Consider the following 21,723-nt stretch of genomic DNA (forward strand, 5'->3'; position numbering starts at 1 on the left):
TAGTTTTGTCTATGGGAAAAGTCTCGCTAAGCCATTACATTATAATCACTACCTATTCTTCACTTAATTTCACAGAAATATCCGCACACAGTAACACAAAGTATTTATTTAAGTGTACATGCAAAGTATAGGATAACATAGTTTTCGATTTTTCGTGATTACTTAGGTGAGCCAATCCTTCCACAATTTTAGAGACAGGCACCTCTCATACATATACGGCTCTGCTCTCATAGATGAAGTCCACTCAAACTGCCATCGGTCTCTTTGAACTACGCAGCATTTATCACAAAAGCAGGGCTGCTGAAGTGACTAGTTATAGTGTTTCATTCAAATTCAAATTCAATGAAATAACAGTGGCAGAGGAAAATGGGCCCAGCATAGTAACCGATCATAAAAAGTACTGAATTTTTTTGTATTTTTTTTTTTTACTAAAAACGTTGATAACATATGCCCACCATCAAAATGTGTTGGGGGGCAAATTATTTTACTAGACTATGTTGTGCATGAAATCCAGGGCACAATTAAATTAGTGACCTTGTCATAGAATGACAGCCGCGATACTTCTACCTATGTACATCATACAAAATGTCACCAAAGAATGCAAATGGTATACAGGCAGCCAAGCCAGGCGTAGCAACAGGAGCGGAAGTTTGCCAAACTTCACGGCATTTTTTTACGACCCGGGGTGCCGCATGCACAACGTCCTAGCTTTTCTTTATGGCAACATAACGCGGTTATCTACAAGCTTGCTAGAGACTACAGCAAAATCATAGAGGACGGCTCAAGCAAGGCCCACATGGAGGAAGCTTTCTTACAACAGCCTACAAAAAATTGTTTCAGTACCCACAAGATGGGAGCAGCCATCGAGTGAGGGTACTCGTAGTTGGCGACAGGCCAAGAATTCAGTAGAGGCTCTGCCTCCAATATGCGCTCGTGTTGTCTTCCGTCAAAGGCAGAAAGCTTATGCTCAAGGCGGAACATGCACTGGGTCCTATAGCAAGACAAGCAGATCCCCTCGACATCAAAACAAAAACACACATGAAACTTCAGAGGTGTCCTTGTAAAACAAAAAGGTTCTTTATCTGTCGTCTCCACGCATCAGCAAACACAATTTGTACGAAAAAGTAATGCAGACGTGTCCTCGAAAACTGCACGCACGTCGAAGAAGGAAGAGGCAACAATGCACGAAGTAGAAGCTTGTGTCCGTCTCGGTTTCGAGTGCACGGGCCCGGGTCGGAGCTCGTCTGCTTTGTGTGCCTGGGTTTCTGCCGCAGGCGTGCGAGAGAGAACGGAAGCCTATGCGACTCAGGAAGCGTTGTTATGGGATTTCTCGCTCTCGCTCGACAGCATGCCGATCCAAGACACCCTGGCGATGCCCGCTTGCCCGCCGCTGAGCAGCCAGTTGGAGCTACACCAATTGGGGCTCCAGGACACCTGCAGGTACGGTGGAGAGACACGGCGACGCCATGTTAGGATCTACATATTAAAAAAGTGGAATTAGATAATGTACATAGCATGAACAAGCGAAAGCCAGATTTGTTTATTTTTTTTCTCTTAGCATCTAACGGCTGTCATCAAAACTACTAGTGTGGTGGAAAGTGCTCGTTTGGGGCACAAACTCAACAGGTAAACTTTAGTGCTAAAATGTAGTAGTAGTACTCATTAAAAAAAAAAGAAAACACAAACACGTTTTGTTTGCGGCAACAGTGTCGTGAGAGTCGAAGTAGAAAATTAGATACGTAGGCAAAAAATATACATTTTCTTACTATAAAATAACTGCCATACCAGCCCTCGGTGCCATTTTATATCTGGTTCGACAAAAAAAACCTTGTCTATAAAACAAATGAATGAATTTTGACAATCTACTTCCCACCTAGGTGATCAGTTATATCCGGGGGCCCTGTCTTGCCCTAAGTATGGTGCTTGGGACGCTTCTCTTACTGGTGTGTTTACCGCGTCCAAAAAGGTGGTCTCACCATTTCCAACCAATGAAGTCATAAGGCAGTCTTAGAATAGCACTCTCTAAAGCTTTGCATAGGCAAAGAACAGCGTCGTCGCTACTGCGCATGCGCCGAACACTAACTGCATTTTGCGCCTTGCGTGCGCTATTTTTCAGAAATTGCGTGCGTACGCAAAGAGTCTTTTGCGCTCCTCCGAGGAGGATTTGTGATGAGAAGGTGGCTAAAGCCAAGACGGGCACAGTTAAAAAAAATGGCAGCTCCCAGGACTCTGGCAACGGCGTGAGCGCAACGTCGACAGCGTCCTCGTGATTGCGATTTTCATTGCAGGACGACATTACATTCCTACGGGAGCTGCTCGTCAGAAATGCTTTCAAGGACCCAGCAAGGTGATCAATGATCACCGGCAAGTTGCTGCTTGCGACGTCGTGCTGTTACCAGTCGCGATCCTGGCGGTGTCCCGGCGGCTGAGGTGTACACGTCAGACGCCTGTTCTGCTGCAGGTTGCTCTCTAATACGACAGTGCATGGAAGCTTTGGCGGCCAGGAGTCGAGAAACCGCGACGACGGCGACATTCGCGTTTGCTCGTGCTTTTTGCCAGCATTTCTAGGACCAAGCGCCAGGATCGCGACGTCCGACAGCATGACACTCCGGCTCTTGAGACGTCATTTGTTGCCACTTTTGGACCACTTCTGGCATCTGTGGAACACTACACGCGCCTGTCCGAGACGCGCTTTGGGCACCACACCGTAAGTGAGCGAGCGAAGTCGCAGCTGCAAGTGCGTTCGTGTCGCATGGATACACGCCTTCATAGACAAGAGCATGCGCGTTTGGCACGGCACGCTCGAAGCGTGGAACCTGCTCTTTTACCTGCTGCTTTGCTCGCAATTACAGATAATGCACAGCAAAGTACCCGACACGTACCCATGTCCCAATAGGCATCCACCCAATACTTTCTAAACATTTAAGGGATGAAAAAAGGACGTAACAGGCGCCCGGTAACCGAGGTGCTTCGACCCGTCGGCCGCTACACAGAGCACGCCGGTGCAATGCAATGAAGCTCGATGCATGTGCGCCGGTCCTGAGCGGCGAAGCCCGTTCTACCTCGGGCCCCTTCTGCATTTCAATGCGAAAGCATTAACTGTTCTATGTAACGAAGCCGGCGTCGTCTGTAGCAGCGAAAAATGGCACCTAGGTTCCCATTGGCTGAGCAAAATGCCATTTAAATTCCCATTGGCCAAAAGCACAGCAACGCAGATGCTTCGTCACGGAAGCCAGCGGGGCGCTCAAGGTCAAAGCGGACGCGCCTCAGAAATAAAACGGAAAGAAAAGCGCAGCAATGCAAATGCATCGTCACGGAAGCCATGGAGCCGGCGGGGGTGCTGCGCCTGCGCAGTGGGAGATCGTGATGTCACCGCCGGAGTGGAAGACGTGGTGCGCTGCTCGTAGGAATGCACTGCGTGTAAGAATGCTTTTGCATTCCCACGCACGTAAGCAGTCTTAAGGGTCTCTGTTTAATTTTTTTTGCTCTAGCACCTTATGAGTGCCCATCTCCCGGTTTTTCTAGATAATCTCCAACTTATTAACAAGCGCCCGCTCGTTGTTGTTTTTTTTTTTTCGTTTTTTTTTTTTTTACGGTAGTGGAGTTTTTGCAAAACGTTCCAGTGTTCTCAAAAAGCTATAGTCGACGCCAAAGCAAGAATGGCACGACGTGTCTTTCGAGTGTCCGGCCTCCAGAACTCTCCTTGGCTGTGCACACGCACTCGAGGGGCACGAGAAGTTGAAACATTTGTCGAAGGTAGGGAGCTTGCGCCAGAGGTGGGACAACCAAAGCTCCTCCCTGCTGTTCTCACCTTGTCGGTGACGGCAGTTCGTTTCTCTAAATCCAACCAATTATGGGCACAATAAAACAAATCACCCTTACATCACTACCCGCACTACCACGATGCTTATCCCGACCCACCAAGTTGATGGAGTTGAGGTGGTAGTGGTTCGGCAGGCTGATGTTGGTTCCCTCGTAGTGGCTGAGCCGCCGCACCTCGTCCGTTGGAATGTTGCCCCACTTTTCCTGAAAGCGGTCGAAGGCAGAATGGATTCACGAGTTTACCCACGCATCTCCTGCTTTTGCATGCCGGCTTAAAGGTGGTACCCGTCGTAGGTGTTACAGGAAGGTGGAGGGTGCAATTGCTCTCGTTCGTCGGCTGTGGGCTTTAGCATTAGGCTGGGTACTAATTAGTGTAGACCGCACATAACGTATGTCGCGGGAGTCGCGAAAATCCATACTATAAGCGGTACCGCGCTATAACCAAAACATCAATTTTTCAGGCCAAAATACATGCCATGAGACAACTTACCTTTGTAAAAAAATTTATTTTATGTTAGATGAAAAATAGAGCTTAGTTTGAGGAAAGTCATTATTTCATCAGACTAGTACACTTCTCTCTCAAGTGTGTCACACATTTTGAAAGAAATGAGCGACTTTTGCCTGGCGCAGCCTTTTAACGGCGTCGCGGGTTGCGGACGGACGTTGCGAACATTCAGGATTGCTAACCCCAATCACTTTTCTCCGGTGCTAAAAACGCGTGAAAATTCGCATCCGTCAGAGCCGTACATTGGGAGAGTTTGGCCAGTGGGTGTGGTGACGAAGGCGCCGGAGAGGAGGAAAGTAAATGAAAGGGAGGAGAGCGCCGAAGGAGCGAGAGAGAAAGAAGGAAGCAGAGAGGAGACGACCGCCATTTTTTAGCAACGCTGCCGGAGAAGAACACTGCTGAGGCTACGTGTCGTCTGCTACGGGCAGACTTCTTTTTCGCCTGAATAAAAGTTTGGCCATACGCCGAAAAATCTTCATCTATTAGCTTTTCAACCCACCGAGGAATAACAGAATGTCATTTTCTTGCCAGAGCCAGCGATATAAAAGGCAATAATCGAGATTTAGATGCCGATCCCACGCATTCCGCCGGGAGAATGATCGACGCGCATGCGCTCATGCCTCTTGCTCTACGCCGCATGCTGATTGGCTCACTCAGGAGGAGAGCGTTACGGCGGCGAGATCATGGACTGACCAAACTCTCCCCATATACGGCTCTGGCATCCGTTATACGGTACGCGCCAGTAATACCTTCAACTTGAGCACAGGCATGAAATGCTCCAAATAAGAAATCCGGGCGATGTTCGAAAACACAAATGCTTAGAAATCACCACTGTAGTCGAACTAAACAAACACGACGACACGGGCGTTTCTGTCGTCTTGAGAGTGCCGCCACAACATCGCCGCACGAATAGGTGGATCTTCCCTTCTAGTACGTGCTAGGTTAGCATAGCGACACACGTCAAGTCAAGGATAGCGCTTTTAAGCAGAACGATGAGCTTCCACCACGCCGTCTACGACGACGCTCACAACCGACGCCATGTTTGCGGATAGAAGCAGCCGGCTGGCAACTGGCATGCAACGCGCATGAACACTTCTCCCCGACCTGCGATTGGTCTGTCGTTGCGGTTGTTTCTAACGTAGCGGAGGGACGCACGCACGTGAACGACACGTGCGTGCGTCCCTCCGTCGCTATGGCAACTGAAGCCGCTCTCTTCGCTTCTCTCCGCTTCTTCGAGCAACCTCCTTGCCCCGCGAGTGCCGCTTGCGGCTAGCGCCGTTATCTAGTGTCGCACAGGGAAGTGTGCTGCTCACTGTGCCGTTCGGTCGGCGCGGTCGGCAGGCTGTTCCAGAAACCCCACTATAACCGGTATTTCCCTACGCGTGCCTGCATTTTAAGTGGTATGTAATTACATGGAGTTCTATGGGAGGCGAACCGGTGGTTTAAAAAAGCCGCGTTATACCCGGTCCTGCACTATAAGCGGTTACGTTGTAAATGGTCTATACTGTAAATTGTTGCAAAGCTTTTATCGAGAGAAGTGAATATAGCTGCTAAAGCATACTTGTAAGATATCAGTTGACTCGTCGTACCGAAATAAAATCTTCCCACAGTAAAGAAAGCATGAATGGAAGAAATTTTCGTTACAGCAATACCTTAAATCCCACCAATGGTAGCAAGAGCATTCTTCAAACTTTGTCTTACTACGTCCATAACTTCGTCCTGGCGGTTGCTACTACACTTCGTTCTTAAACTGAAAGGGCTTAAGCTGGAATGACGCTTTACTTAAAGGGGCCCTGCAATCATATTTAAGCGTCTACCTTTTTTGCGGTTTCCACCACTCTTGAAGTTCGGGCAAGCTAGCGGGCACGGAGAGAGTAACTAAATATCAGTGCGTCATATTTTAACCGGACGACGCGGAAACCTCCTCCACCGACGAGGGCGACCCGCGGTACCGAAAGCGCGCAAAATGTGACGTTTTTGGTCCTGTGCTTACTACTGGTCAGAGCCGCTAAAAGCTTCTTTTTAGTCGAAATACAAAATATAAGCGGCGCGAACCGTTTCAATTACTTATAAAAGTAGTTTTTGTTCACTATTTTAGATGAGAAAAGAAACAAACGCAGTTTATAAAGTACAGAAACAAGAAATGACCCGTCGACATACCCGCCACCAAGCGGTGGAAAAGGCGGCGCATACTAGAAAGAAGTAGTGGGATCAGGCGCCGATGCGGAAAAATCCCAGATGTACACGGCAGCGCTGCGGTCGTATGGGCAGGAGGATCCGACCGGCTCCGAGCCTTCCGAAGGCCTTCGGCGAGATGCTTGTCTTGCGGTTTGGCCGTTTCGCGATATGGCAGCGCGAAGTGGCTCCCACTCTGAACTGATCTTTACCCCGTGTTTGCTGTCGTTTGCGGCCAATGAAGTGTCATGCCGAATTAGTGTTTAATCACGCAGCAAATGCAATGAGAGCCGCTCTGGCTGCCCGCTGCATACAGCCTGTCCTGAACATGCTTTAGTGGTGCCCTCTCGCGCCGTTGACACGGAGTGCGGTAGCCGTGAGCGCTCGCGATGAGCTCACTACCCCTCCCCTAGTTCACGGCTGCTCAAGCAACCAAGGACGTCATGAGGGAGGTTATTTTTTGCTTGTTTTTGTAATTTTGATTTGCCTATAATTTCTAAAATAAAGCAAATTTCAAGAAAATAAAAGTTACACTAAGTTACTACGTTCAGTGCGCTCAGGTTTGGTACAATTTTAAAATGAGTAAAAACGTGCTTGCAGGGCCCCTTTAAGGGCTGGTACGGACGAGGATGGTTGGGGACCAATCAGGGAAACCCCGGTGTTCCTAAAAACTTAATTTGGGAACCTGCGATATAGAGCAGTGGTTCTCAACCATTGACCTTTTGCGGACCCCTTGTGGATCGGCGGAGATGATTGAAGACCCCGTTCGTAATGAAGGAGAGAGAAAGGTATAGGTGAATTGTGATAATGATTTAATCAATGGATATAACTAAGGGCTAATGTGAAGTAGACTTTGCTTATTGACATTCACATGAGAAAACACAACCGAAAATTAGAAAGTTTTTTCTCAATCTGAAAAAAAGACAAGCTCTATTGCCGTGCTAGACTGATGAGGCAGGGCTTTGCAGACCCCTAGAATGTCTTTGCGGTAGGCATGTGCGAATATTCGATTTTTCCGAATATTCAAACGAATAGTACATTATTCGGTATTCGCTTCGATCCGAATTCCGATATTCGAAAAAGTTCGAAGTATTCGGCACTAACGAATAGCGGAAGGAAGGCCGATTGTATCTGGTAGTTTCGGTTTCGGTTGTTACTCACGAAAGCCGCATCGGCATCAAGAAATAAAAAAATATCCAATCCAATCCAAGACATGCTAAACCGATCAGAAAATCGTGCGTCGCAGCCGTCGCAGCTCGGCAGCTCCACAAAGAATTCCGAAGTGTGCTCGTTCTAGGTGCTGCGTGTTCGTTCGTATGGCTGACGGGTCATCGACGGCAGCCGGGAACGATGAAAGTGAAGCCGATGTGTATCGAAATCCGATATGGAACTACTTCTTGAAAGTGCCACCGGGAAATGAAGCTTGGTGCCTCAAATGGAAGACAGTGCTGAAAACTCCAACGGGTACGACAACGACCCTCGCAACGCACCTGAGAAGGCACCCTGATTCGTACACGACTTTCGAATGGGAGCGTCAAGCACGTGGGAGTGCCGTCAAACACAGGAACGGGAGTAAACAGAATCATCAGCAATCGCCGGTAGCCGACAGTTTCAAGCCCAAACTGAAACCGACTGCACCCAAAGCGAAACAAATGACGGCGATAATAGCGAACTTTATTGCTAGCGGAATGCATCCGTACAGCATCGTAGAAGAAAGTGGTTTCGTTGAAATGATGAAGCTTGCCATGCCCGACTACACCGTGCCATCGCGGACGACCTTCTCGCGGGTTGTCATCCCGGATCTATACGAGTCCAAAAAGAAAGAACTAAGAAAGAGTCTGCGAGACATTTTCAGTATCGGAGCAGAATGTTACTCCATCACGACGGATGACTGGACATCGCGCGCAAACAATAGCTACGTCTCCGTGACTTGCCACGTGATGGACAAAGAATTTGGACAGCACGTGCACGCTTTGGCTTGTATGGACGTGACGGACTCCCACACGGCCGAAAACCTGGAACAGTTCATCAAAAGTGCTATCGAGGACTTGGAACTACCAGCACCAGGCACCATGCCGATTTATGTAGTCACGGACAACGCTAGGAATTTCACCTCAGCGTTTGCACGGTCACCGTGGTCTGGTGTGCAGTGCTTCGGACAAACACTCGGACACGCCTCAAGCCTCATACAAAGCACCAAGATACGATTTCCAGATGGGAAGATGTGTCGCCTTCTAGCCTTGTCAATGTTGGTGGACCCCAGGTACAAGGACGGGTGCTACACTGAAGGGGCAGAAAAAAAATGGGCACGCACACTCCTGACGAAGGCCGTCGAGCGGAGCGCATCAGTGGACGAGCCTAGTGATGCAGCCGTTGAAACCAGCGGAGGCATAGGAGACTCGTTGGGAGACACTCTGTGGGATGTCTTCACCAGTCTTAGTTCTGACACGCACCAAAAGCCAGACCACGAATTCGCTACCGAGTCTGTTGAGTACCTGAAGACACCTCTCCTTGCGCTCACAGAAGACCCCTTGGCATGGTGGAGGTGCAGGGGAAGACATCTGTACCCATCCCTGGTCCGTGTTGCCCGTAGGTATCTCTCGATACCAGCAACCCAGACTAGGAGTGAAAGGCTTTTCTCAAGCGCAGGAAGCATTGTGAGCTGCAGGAGGGAGCTTCTCCTCCCTGATCATGTGCAGCAGCTCGTGTTCCTTCATGAAAATCACTGCCTTTTCTTGTACTAAGTTTTGATTTGTGCATGAGCTTAAGTTTTGATTTGTGGCTGCGTTGCAGTGAAAATAAGTGGTCGGTGAAGTGACCACTGCATAACTTTTGCTAATAATGTTTCCTAGAACTATTCGAATTATTCGCTTCGAAAATATTCGAAGCAAATTACTATTCGCTTCGAATTCGCTTTGAACTAAAAAAACACTATTCGCACATGCCTACTTTGCGGACTGCAAAGGGTCAGTCAACACCCATTTGGGAACCACTGACATAGAGGTTCCACTACATTAATTTCGAAGCCAACTTTTTCCTCACTGGTCAGCCATCAAAATAAGCACGAAACTCATTTTCCTAAAATATAGTAACTTTTCTTGTTTTTTTTCTTCTGTTTGAAGAAAGCAAAGTTTCTACTCAACAAAAAAATAAAAGGAACTACAGATTTGGCCAGTACCAGAGGGGCGTCGTTGAAGGCGAGTCCGTAGTCGGTCAGGGCCTCTTGTAAACTCGTCGGGCCAATCGTTAGTGCTCTGGTCCTTGCTTTCCCCCGCTTCTTGGGTGTGGGCGCCTCGGGTTCCCCCTGCAGAGGCACCACGCTCAGACGGTAGACGGGCTGCAAAGCAAAGCACAGACGCATCCGTCAATTGGACGTCCTGCCAAGCGCGGCGCGTAGCAAGCACCAAAAACGTAGTGTGGACGACTGCACTGGCGTAAATAAACCATTTTCCACCGTAAGCTTCCGTGCGCGAGCCCACCCTCTCCCCTGGCCTTTGCCTCCTGCCGTCGCCATTTTCAGGGGGCACCGTCCGCACAACCGATTCGTATTCAGCACCTATATGTTTGCGAGTGTTTCTTCTTTCTCGAGGATTCTTTTCTGAGGTTCGGTAGTATGGGGCATAAAAAGCAACGAACACCGTTACGACAGAACGACGCCAATGTGTACCGACGAGCGGAGGCACGTTGGGCCGTCCTTTGTTTCTAAGTTGCAAAAAACTCCCCAGACGGCGCTCGTTACTCGAAAAAGGTCCATTTCAGGTTCCAGAGCCCACGGCTGAACTGGGCCGAAGAGTCTCCGTGCGTAGCGACCGCCTAGCCACGTTTGCTCGTTAATTTGACGCGCCAAAACCCAGGATTAGTTGCTCGAGAGAAGGCACTCTGAAACGCCTTGAAATATGGCGCACGTAACTTAGTCTGTCGCTATAGTTGGCGACAGGTTAAGAATTTGGTAGATGCTCTGCCTTTGGCGCAAGCTTTCTGCCTTGGCTAGCACTTTCGCAGGTGCGGAGCCAAAGCCCGGCGAAAGGCAACGAGCTCGTGCTGTGGCGGAGCAACTACTGGGCTACTAACCTGTCACCGGCTATCGACCAACACACTGTTTACAAACAAACCCGCGTTTGCCCACCGGGTGAGGGCACTGCGCGCGCGCAGAAACCAGATTCGCCCGAGGCGAAGCATCTGCGCATGCGCAGTGCCGACAGCAGCACCACCGCATCCGCGTGACGTCGGAGAGTTGAGTTGGTCTATAGCAGCCCCAGCTTGCGTACAGAGAAGTGTGCACAGAGAGAGCAACGTTGATTGCAACTGGAATTAGTAAGCAAACACATTACAGCTATACCACACAGACTAAATGGGGTGAGCCAACTTTTAATAAACTGCATATATGAGTCCAGTAAGCTAACACAACGCAATTTACCACGAAGGTCCGGCAAGAAAATCAATTCCTGAAATATATATATATATAAAATTAAGAATTAGAATCCCCTCGCCATCAAGAGGTACGGAGCTGAACCTTTCATGTAAAAACGCAGTGTGCCATTGAGACATCTGATTCTATGCAAACAGAAAAGGGAGGTGAAGAAATTATTTCAGACTGCGTTCCCATTCCTGACTTTGTCCCATCAGCTGCCACAATGGCATGCAACGGCATTTCTTCGCTCTAGCACAGAACAGACTCGTTCAGAGGCCCTGGGCAGAACTTACCATGCGGCCCCGTACGTGGTTCTTCAACTGATGCAGGTTCTGGGCCAGAAATGGCATCGTTATGGCACCCAGCTCTCCGGCCGCATCGCCTGAAGCCGCCGCATTCGTCCACGGCGAAACGCTGATGCTCTGCACGGCGCCGGCAACAAACAAAAATGCCCGAGTCCCGACAGGCCGACAACCACAACCAGTTTTTGTTCCTTGACTCTAAACGACGCTGCACCCTAGTTTGCCCCCCTCCCCCAACAGGCAAAGCAAGCAGACCCGAAGACGGGCTCACCCAAACTGTACACATGTGGGCGGCGAGACTTCGGTTCGCGAAGCCGTGGTAGCCGTTCTCCTTGAACACACACAGGGCAGGGTTGGTCCTGCAACGACCAATGGGAAAGCGCCTCCATCTAACGACTGCTAGGCCCGTTATTACGGTGAAGAAAGTGGCGCCGAAGGGTGACCGATTTTGTTGGGCCATTTATCGAGTGGAGCAGGAAAGTTTGTTTCACGGCGATTGCTGTTATGCGAACTTCCTACATTTGCTGCCCGACTGTGCTAGGAAGGCAACTTTGTGATGACATCAAATTGCGTGACCACATCCAACTGGAGTAGTTCGCGCATCAATCGACACATGGAGGCGCGCACATGAGTCCGGTGGGGAGCATGGTAGCCACCTCGATCGAGTCTTGAACAGGGACGCTGACACGTCTGTGCAGTGTGCTCCCTTTCCTACAAACTTCGGTAATTACAATGCTCTGTTGTGTTTGATCGAGAAAATAAACAGTAAGTGGGCGTTACTACGAGCAACAATGGCTCTCGCCGTCGCTTCTATGCACAATGCGGCGAAAAGCTGCGGATTTTTCTCATCCCCCAAGTTGTAAGTCGCAATTTGGTGGGTCAAGAATTAAAGCCGAGACGTTTCCTGTGGCTGGTTGCCACCACTGAGCAGATTTCTTGTAAGACTAACAAACCGCTTTTTTGTGGTGACAAGTCCAGTCAATCGAGCTTTCATTCAACTACCAATAATTCCACGGCAGCCCACAAAATTGTCTTTTGATTTTAGTAAAAAATGACTGTCTTGAAGAAAAAAAAAACTGAGCCGATTTACAACCTTTCGTTTTGGAAATCAGGCGCTTACACGACAGACTCTTCGCCGCAGACAAAGATCCCGTTCCAGTGTGGGGAAACGTCCAAAGAGCGCATGGGCCCTTTCCGGTAGATTGCAGTGGGCACCACACCTGCAAAGGAATCACCAGTCGCTTTATTACAGCCCCGCCTTGCATCTGAAACTCACATACTGGCAATTACGGAGGCTTAAACCTTAAAGGCTGTTGTACAGTTCGCGCTTTCCACTTTTTCGTGTTTCCTCCTCTCCTGCCCTCCTTTCCTCCCTTCACCGCCCTCCACCACCCGTTTACCGCCCTCCCCCGAGGGGCCAACACGGAGAATGGATTAGGAGACGCCTCCGTTCATCCGGCTTAACCTGCCGAAGAGGGGGCCTGCTGCTTGACTAAAAATTATTTTAAAAAAAATTAAAAAAAAATGCCGCGGGCAGCGACCGAATGTGCAACGCTCCGTCCGCCTTGAACAAGCTGGTATGCATTGGACTAACATTTTTCAAAGCGCGGCAGGTTTAGTGTAGGTCCTATCATATGGTCCCGCAAGACCTCCCTGTCCGCCACAAGCTAGCCAATAATTCAAGGACACAACGGCGGCAGCGTATTCAAACAGTGTAAAATAAAATGTATATAATATTTATAAGAACACCGTTGTCTTCACTGCTTGGCTTTCAAATGTTTAGTGCCGCAAATAATCGTAATCAAAATATTTTTATGATTGAAGACCCGTCGTCGTGCATCGAACCCAAGATGACGCTTACGTGAAACATGATTCGGCGCATGAGCAACTCGAGTCACCGTAAACAGTTTTTTTTCAATGTGGATTGTTTTTTAATCTAGCTGAGGTACCACTGGCAGAAAATGAATCGCATACTTGGAAGGTATATATCTGAAAACTCATATAGCTGGCTGAGTGAATGCAATACTATCGCATTCGTTGAAGCTCGATTTGTTGATTCGAACTTCAGAAATCACACGCACCCATTCTCCCTATTCCTGTTTACCCAGACATAGTTGTTCCCTCACGATGTAATACGAGTACAAGTAACGGCAGTTTATGCAATGTTGACGTTGCACAGCCGTGATCGCACGGTTTTTAGAAGCGCTATAGAACGAGCACAAGCGTCGAATTTCAGTACACTGATTGATTTCTGTCTCCCCGCCGGGACGCCACACGAGAAAAGCGATTTCGTTCTGTCTATGAAATTAGGAACCCAGAAATCAAGATATAATCCCGGTAATAAAACAAAGCAAAATGGATCTCTGCAGCCAATACCCAACCGTTCGCGAGGTGACTAGGCAATAGCATATATTACTTCCGTGCCTTTACCCTATGCACACCGCCAGAGAGAGTCATACAAACCCCTTTGCGCTCTTATCAACACGATTGCTTTTGCAAGCTGGTAGTTTGACTCGGCTATTATTCGTCCCTTCTGGCTTTCATAGCTCTCTATGAAACCAGAAAGGTAGATACTTTTCTACATTGGGTGGGTTTGCCCGGGGCCTCCAGTTATTTACGGCCAAAATCACACTGGAGGCGCTTCAGCAATGTTCACTCTAGTCGACACACGTGCTCTCTAAAAATGCCTGTTGTCTAGCTTACCAAAATATACTTGAAGAGCCAATCTTAGAGACCGACGAATAACGAGGCCGAAATTATGCTTAGACCTCAAAAAAGTTATAACACAAATTTGGCGTCGTCATCCCCAAACCGGATGCGGGACGAAATTCTCTATGCGAATTGCAAGCCAGGATTGGTAATAGTAACATAAGATACGTACGGCAAAATTCTCTGCCATAAATGAAATGATTTGGCGAACGCCAAAGTCGCGCGAAATAGGTGCAAAGAGTTTTGCGAAAGGGAGCGTAAACCAAAAAAAAAAAAAAAAAAAGTGAAAAAAAAAAAAGACAGAAAAAAAGGAGAAATAAGAAAAAAAAATATCTGTGGTGACGTGGCCAAAGAAAATTTTCTGTTCATGTAATTTTTCTTGTCACGTGACCAAAAAAAAAAAAAAAAAAACGAAATAAAAAAAGAACACGATAAAAAAAACCATCCCCTGCCCGATTTTGAAGCTAGGCCCTCTTGATCGTGAAACTAGCGCGCTATCCGTTGCGCCAACATAACTTTTTTTTTTCTTCCTTTATTGCAAGTTGCGCCAACATAACTCTGCCTGTAATGCTTACGCATTCTCACATCACAGGAGAAAGCCTAGGTGCCTTCGTAGTTTTTCATGCATGTGTTATTTTTATTTGTGGCAAGAGTTCACGTTCCAGAATGCTTTTAGAGTTTTGGAGCCAAACCAGTTTTCTTCATCCGAGTCACCTTCTAGAACCAGTAGACCGCACTGGGTCGTCCAGCTAATCAAGCAGCTATTTTCAAATTCTCTGAGTGCCCGTCCTTGCATCCGAGGTCGCCGTTTGACAAGCTTATCTTTCTTCCACCTGGTAACCGGAACCCCCACGGCAGCTTTGTTCCGTCCCCACTCCCTCTCGAGAGGATGGCTCGCCCCGAGACTAATCCTCCATCCAACGCTGGCCCTTTCCCTCCCCGTCCCCCAGCTTCCGGAGAGAAGGTTCTTCCCCGCAGAACGTCCCGTTTGTACGGCGGCCTTTAAGCGGAGATGCGAATCAGAAAATTAGTTCTCGAAATTTTATTTGATTTGTTTGGTCAATTAATTTTAAACGTCCTACATTAACAAGTAAAAAAAAATTGTATGAAAAAGACGAAAAAAAAGAGAGAAAAAAAAAAATGTGTCCGACTAACTTGCAGTGGCTCAAAACAGCGCAAGTTTACGCGAACATCGGCCATCTTCGAAAGGTTGTTGCTTAGGAGAGCGGTACTTCCTACATCTCTCCAATCTGATTTGCAACAGACCATTCAAAAAAGCGAAATTTTCATATTTGAACTACAGAAGCAAACGCAAGTTTTAAGAAAAGCGGTGCAAAAGCAAACAGAAAACACCAGTATGGCAACAGTGAACGTTCCGCCTCAATTGGCGCTCGTTTTAAGTGTGTCGGTGCTTCGGAAGAGATTGGGTTCTTCGAAAACGTTTACAGAGCAATCGCCTATGGCTGTGCGAGACATGGGCACACTGACAATCCTCTGAGCGATGCAATTTACCCCGCTTGCCACGAGTGCGGCTGAGGAAACGCAAGGGATTTTCATCGTGCCTCTAGCTAGACTTAGAGAAAGGGGAGTGCCTCGAGTGGGTTCTTTCTTTTGACATCGAAACTCGCCGAGTCACATGGAGACGTAAGCGTAAAGCAAAGCTACGACAGCGCGAGTTCTGCCATTTGTCAACTTAAAAGCCATAAACTTTCGCGCGATTCTCAGACTGCTAACACACATGCACCAAAAGACCTTCTTTGTGCCGCTGCCGCAAAAACTGCCAGCCAAAACCGCATGAAGACCGAAGTGCTGACGTGGGAGAAGCTGCTAATGCAACGATGCTTGATGGCACACGGTGCAAGAGGGGACAGAAAAGTCACAACATACAGGGAGAGACGGTTTCAGTGACTGGATGACTCCTGAACTCCCTATCCGTGTAATGTCCCAATTTCATGCAATTCTAGCCAATTTTTGAAGAGCATATATTTCTTGAACTTTCAAATATATATTTCTAATTTTTCAACTTTTGGTTGCCTTCCCGGTTTGTGCACTGAGTTATCATTGCTTGAATTTTCCCATGTATCATCTTGAGGGTACAAAAGTGCAGGTATCTATTTGGAATTACAATATCTTAATAATGTTTCTGCTAATTTTACCTAACTTCTAAAGAACTTCTAAAAAGGAGGCTCCATGACGTCCTTATTTTTTCCCCTCTAGATTAAATAATTGTACACAGCTTTTGGCTAGTTCTTAGCACTCTACACTTCATATAAAGCAAGATGAGCTGTCGCACCAAACTCCTTGTTAAAAATTACCGTAAATTCCCGTATGAACGCCTGCCCCTAAGAGATCACCCATCCAGCTTTTTGGGCTGAATATTCAGAATACAAAAATTCCAAACATCGCCCAACCCCCGATTCCCACTGACTGGGATCGTGTCAACCACACGATCAGCGGGATTGGTACGTGCGACAGGCGTGTTCGCTGCTGGCTTCTTGTCCGCAATCTGTGGCATCCGTTCCCGTGACGTGCAAATTCATAGCTCGTTTCTGCATTCATATCGGTTACCCATGTTTATCGCACCGTTAAACGCGAATCTGCTGCATCCGCAATCTGCTGTATCTGTTCCTGTGGCAAGCAAGTTTGTAACAGGTTCATGGAAACTTTTGTCTGCGATCTGCACGTGCAATATCGGTTCCCGCGACACCCGAGTTCCTAGCAGATTCTCGCGCATTTATTGCGCTGTGAAGCAGGAATCTGCCGAGTCTGTGTTTTGCAGTATCAGTTCCCATGGCAGGGGAGTTCATAGCGAATTCCCACACACGTATCGCACTGTGGAACGCGAATTTGCTGTGTCTGCGATCTGTGCTATCAGTTCCTATTTCACACAGTTTGTAATGTGTCCACACCTATATACTCTAGAGGATGAAAAAGGCTTGACGAGCGTAAACTAAAAATAATAATATTAATAATACTTATTTGCAAGACCTAAATGTGATCCTGGGTGGCACGCAAGGCTGTGCAGGAAGGTTAGAATCCGTACGCGAGTGTGCCTGCCATCCCGCCACCCAGGTCGGCCGCAGGTGCACTTAGAAAATAAAGGCTTCATTGGCAAACTTGCGCCAAAAACAAAAGAAGGGAGGGGCGTCGAAGCAACAGCAGCGAACGTCGCGGTGTCGGCGCGACGGCTGGCTGGAGCGAGACTGCGTCGTCGTGGGGAGAATCCGAGTGAGACGGCAGGGCCACGCTTGGCTCCCCACCTACCATTTGGCATCTCGATTGTTCGTTCCAGAATGCTCAAGACTTTTACTCCATCCTTTACACTTGGGGTACGAGTGAACTCGCATCTTCTAGAAGTACGGAGAAGCGTTCCTTCTCGGTCACGCGCGCGGCAATATTGGGGTCCGGGGTTCAAAGGTCGTCCTCACCCGGGCGCTCGAGCGGCCACACCTTCGCCTCCTGGTCGAGCGACGCCGTGCTCAGGTGGGGGCACAGGGGGCCCCCGTTGAATGCCAGCCCCATGACGGCCGCCACGTGGGCCTGTAACACCCACAGTGGCTCGCCTGGGTGGTTGCCCAGCAGTGGCCCCTTAGCCACCAGGTCAAACAGGGCCACCCTCCCTGCGAGGGCGGAGAGCAACTCTGAGACTTCCACGGAGTTAGTGCAGACACGACGTTGGCAGTTTTCAATGCGTGGCATCTACAGGGACAGCCCATGGGGCCTTCACGCCCACGTTGGGATGTAGTCTCCTTGACGTCGCGGTGCCACAGGACACTGCAATGTCGTCCGGTGCTCTAAATGCGTAGCATTCACATAGGTCCCCTACGTCAAGTCACGCTGTGAGGTGACACTGCGAAGGTTTTATTTATTTGCAATACCTTCGCAATACCCCTTCAGTGGCCTCTTCGCTGTGCCTACAGAAGGAGGAGAGCGAAGGGGCCGCACAAATGCGACGGATTTAGAACGGCTTTAGAAAATGCCAAAGAAGCGGACAATTTTTTTATAATCGCATTCCACGTATCGCAGCCTCAACGTGCAAACCGGCTCGAATCGGAGGAGCGCTCCGAGCACCGTAGCTTCGCCAAACGACGCCAAACGGGACCCACCGTCTCCGTATCCTGCGGCCAGCAGACGGTGCTTGTTGTGGGGGTCCCAGGCGACCCTGGTGGCCGGGCAGTGCCCCAGCAGGCCCGGTCCCAGCCGCAGCACCGCGCTGCAGCCGCCCACCCGGTACAGGGGACGCCCGCCCTCGGGGGGACGGGGAAGGTCTTCCGGCACGGGAACGCTGCGCACGTCGGAATGTGCCCACCTCGGGAATAAGCGTCCTCTTGACTTCGGAGAGCGGCAAGATGCTTCCGCCCTCCCCCCAACTCCGCAACGCAATTGGTCGCGCACGGTATGAAGTCCGACCAGCGGCTTCGCTCCGTTGCCGACGCATTTTCCCGTGGCCTTGTCGCGGTGCGACCGACACAAATGCGAGCGAGCGAGGTGCGCGAGGGGCTTCCACGTAGAGCTGTCGTTTTTAAAAGAGTGCGCCGCTCACCTGAGGATACGGACCGCGCCGTCCCCGCACGCCAGCGCCACTAATCCCAGCCGACGCAAGCCGGGATTCTCGTTCGACGGCTTGTCCTCGGCTTCCCAGCATCCCGACGGACACCAGCGCAGGTCGGCCACGAAACCGAAGTCGTGGGCCAGGGCCAGGCCGAGCCGGGGGCTGCAGTCGGGACTGGAAACGCAAAAAAGACGTGTCTTAGAGTGGGCTTGAACAGATGCAAAAGTGAACACCTCTAGAATTTTCTGTTGCGTATATGTCCGCAATTTAAATAATTTGATTAAACTGAACATTCATAAAATGAATGGAAAAAATGAGACGTTTACAACTCCCCGTAATGCCGACAGGAAGGTAGGTATGCCCCTCCTCCTCCTCCTCTCCCTTCTCCTCCCCCCCTCACTCCCCCCTCATGAAGGTCACTTGAGGGTCGCAATCTTCACGAGTGTCTTTCGTGACGTCACTCGTAATTCTCGTGACCGTCATGACGTTAATCGTGACCCTCTAACGTCATTATCAGAAACGTTCCATAATGGAACGCACGGTTATTCCACCACCGCTCAAGCCAGAAACGGGCACCTAAGAGCTGAGCTCTAAAAATCATCACCTGCACCTAGCAAGCTGGAATATCTGCCAAAAAGGTCTTTTAGCAGCCGGTCCCTATTGTTGTATGCAGTGAACAGCTGGGCTAGCTGGTGCCTCCAAGATATAAAATAGCAACAGTGCCTATAAGAATGATTGACGAGAAATGAAAGAAACAGGCAAAGTGCTTGAAGGGCATGAAACAGGGTACCGCTACCTGGCGGCTCTCGTAACACGTTTCGATTGCCTCCTTGAGAACGCGCCGACGCTTTGCCGTCGTGCGACGCCAGACACGCCAGTCGAAGAGGCTTTCCACGTGCCTTTCGACCGGTGTCTTTTGCATACTCTACCGCCCGTGCATCGAAAGAGGCGTGGCAACAACTAAAAACACAGCACGCCACACGCCGTCGGATGTCGCAATCCTGGCAGTTGATCATGGAAGTTTCATCAAAAGGTATGAACGGAAGCGATTCTTGCCGCCAGCAACCCAGACTCCCGACTGCTGAAGCTTCGACAAACTGTCAAGCTAAAGGGCAACCTACGGCAGAACGAGCATACTTCGTACCTACCTCTACCGTTGTGCCGTCGCCAAGACCGCGAAAGATGACGACACAACTAGAGCGTGCCACCGTCGGGCGGAAATCGAGGAACCACAAACGTGCCGGCCTGAGACCGAGATTAGTTCTAGGCTAACATTCTCAGTCTATCGACCGACAAGCTTCACGTTCGAAAACGGTTTCTCTCTGTTGCCCGCCCGTGAGCAAGTACGGGCGGATAGCATTCTCAGCGCCACCGGCGGCAAGGCCTCCACGGACAATGGAGAGGAAGCGTTTTCGAATGGTGCTTTTTTCGGAGCAAACTTTACGTCTAGTATATAACCGCAATGAAATCACTTTCTACCGCGGGCAACGTGTACCCAATGTTCCACCGATTCTGTACGTCGTGCGTCCCGACCGGATAAGGGCCCCACCTGTGGCCCTGCAGGGGCCCCAGGCCCCAGACCTGGAGGAGGCCCACCTCCGACCCGATGTCCGAGAGCGGGTGCTCCACCTCCGGGTCCGGGCAGCACGCCAGGGCCACCCACTGTGGCACGGGCGTCGGGGTGCCATCCTGCGACCGGGGCGGGGTCGGGCACCAGTCCCCGGCCCAGATGGCACCGCCGGCAAAGAAGGTGGCGTGGCAGCGGCCCTCTTCCGGAGGTACCGCCTTGAACAGCCCGAGCCGGCGCCAGGCGGGGGACGTCTCTGGCGGCCGTGCCGTCCGCCACAGCGTCTGCCAGCGCAGCCGAGGGCTCTCGCGCTGCCGGGGAAGGTACACCTCCGCTTCCCTGCGTGGCACATTGGAGGAACGTGCAATGAAGTTCGCTCGACAAAATTGAGATTTTAATTGTTTTATCGGCAATTGCGGTGAAATTAATGGCACCCGGGGGCTGAAATCTGATTCGCTCGCCAGCCTTCTTGAGCAAATGAGACATTTGCAGCGTCAAACAGTCGAAAGACGAAATGTGAAAGTAGGTTTGAAAACATGCAACGAAAATTGCCATTTTACACACTGGTGTTCGAGTCTAGGACATCAAAAAAGGTTGTTTGGAAAAAGTGATTTCATTTGTTCCCTCAAAGTCACCTCACAAGTTGTTGTCACATGTGGTGCCACATTCACGATATTACGATGTCGCATGATGACAGGCGACACCACAATGCGACGTTAGGTCATTGACGTGATCACGTGGCTGGTGTCGCAAGACCACACCCTGTCTGTGGAGGCAGAAAGTTTGTGTCACAATGGGTGATGTGGTGACAGGACCACGTGACATGACATCGGTGATTTATACCAGTCCATCAGTCCACGTTCTGTGTAACTCTTGACTTTAAAGGAGCATAGAATCGAGGTGAATTTTTCTTCAATAACGCTAGCAGGTGTGCACAAAAGAACTCATTTTTGGGACCATGTTCAATATAAGTAATATAGAATAATTGTGCTGCTTGAATAATTTTACCAAAATAAAGCTAAGGAAAGTCTTAATCCGGTTTGAACAGACACTTCTCGACTGAGCCAACAGATTCCCTCCATTTCGTGTCATATAAATGAGAGAAAAAAAAAGAAGAAAATATTAATTTCTTAAAGTTGAGAGCTAAGGAGAGAGTGCAAGAAAATTTAATAAATCTTTTCCAAACATGTCACTGAAATCTTTTCATTACAATAAAAGTTCAAAGAGTCTCATTCATGCAAACTCCAGGAAACCGAAGATTCTGCTTGAATTATCACAAGTTTGAATTACCATAAATTCATCTAAATATGATGCAAGAAAAAATTATGATTTGTTATATGGATGGCTATACACACAAAGCAGATATCTGACGATTTCCTCTACACAGGTCTACAATCATAAGTCGGTATGCCACACATGAAACAGTGAAATGTGCGAGAAGTTTACTTACCCCTCAAAAATGTTGTCTATTGTGGACTGTCTAGACAGCACACATCTCATAACAAAATTAAGTTTGTTCGTCCAGCAAAGAAGTTGCCTACTGTGGACTTTATGCACCATCAGGCGCATTTCTTCCCGAGCACCGGTGGACTGTAGAGAGGCAGCACTCGCAGAAGCCAGAGTTGTATATAAAGTGAGTTTGGTATATGGGAGGAGTGGGCAGAGCCAGGGCGTGCACCA

The 21,723-nt window shown here is 49.2% G+C and overlaps 1 protein-coding gene across 4 annotated transcripts in view; it reads right to left on the reverse strand.

The window, feature by feature from the left end:
* Positions 1–1,053: 1,053 nt before the first annotated feature.
* The window catches only part of LOC8038189, a 57,794-nt gene continuing 37,124 nt past the window's right edge, over positions 1,054–21,723 (reverse strand). For 2 of the 4 annotated variants that reach the window (XM_040503070.2, XM_040503071.2), the window contains exons 16-24: positions 20,026–20,382; positions 18,468–18,650; positions 18,031–18,209; positions 17,353–17,544; positions 12,336–12,435; positions 11,207–11,574; positions 9,681–9,839; positions 3,922–4,026; positions 1,054–1,434 (exon numbers count right to left, since the gene is read on the reverse strand). In XM_040503070.2, coding sequence (XP_040359004.2) covers positions 1,409–1,434; positions 3,922–4,026; positions 9,681–9,839; positions 11,207–11,574; positions 12,336–12,435; positions 17,353–17,544; positions 18,031–18,209; positions 18,468–18,650; positions 20,026–20,382 — 1,669 coding nt within the window. In that variant the 3' untranslated portion in view covers positions 1,054–1,408. Of the gene's footprint in view, positions 1,435–3,921; positions 4,027–9,680; positions 9,840–11,206; positions 11,575–12,335; positions 12,436–17,352; positions 17,545–18,030; positions 18,210–18,467; positions 18,651–20,025; positions 20,383–21,723 lie in introns of those variants that run through there. The other 2 variants (XM_042286177.1, XM_042286179.1) reach the window with 2 other exon arrangements.

This window comes from Ixodes scapularis, unplaced genomic scaffold (assembly GCF_016920785.2).
Source record: "Ixodes scapularis isolate PalLabHiFi unplaced genomic scaffold, ASM1692078v2 PGA_scaffold7__128_contigs__length_106722199, whole genome shotgun sequence".
In the NCBI taxonomy this organism is placed as follows: Eukaryota; Metazoa; Arthropoda; class Arachnida; order Ixodida; family Ixodidae; genus Ixodes; species Ixodes scapularis.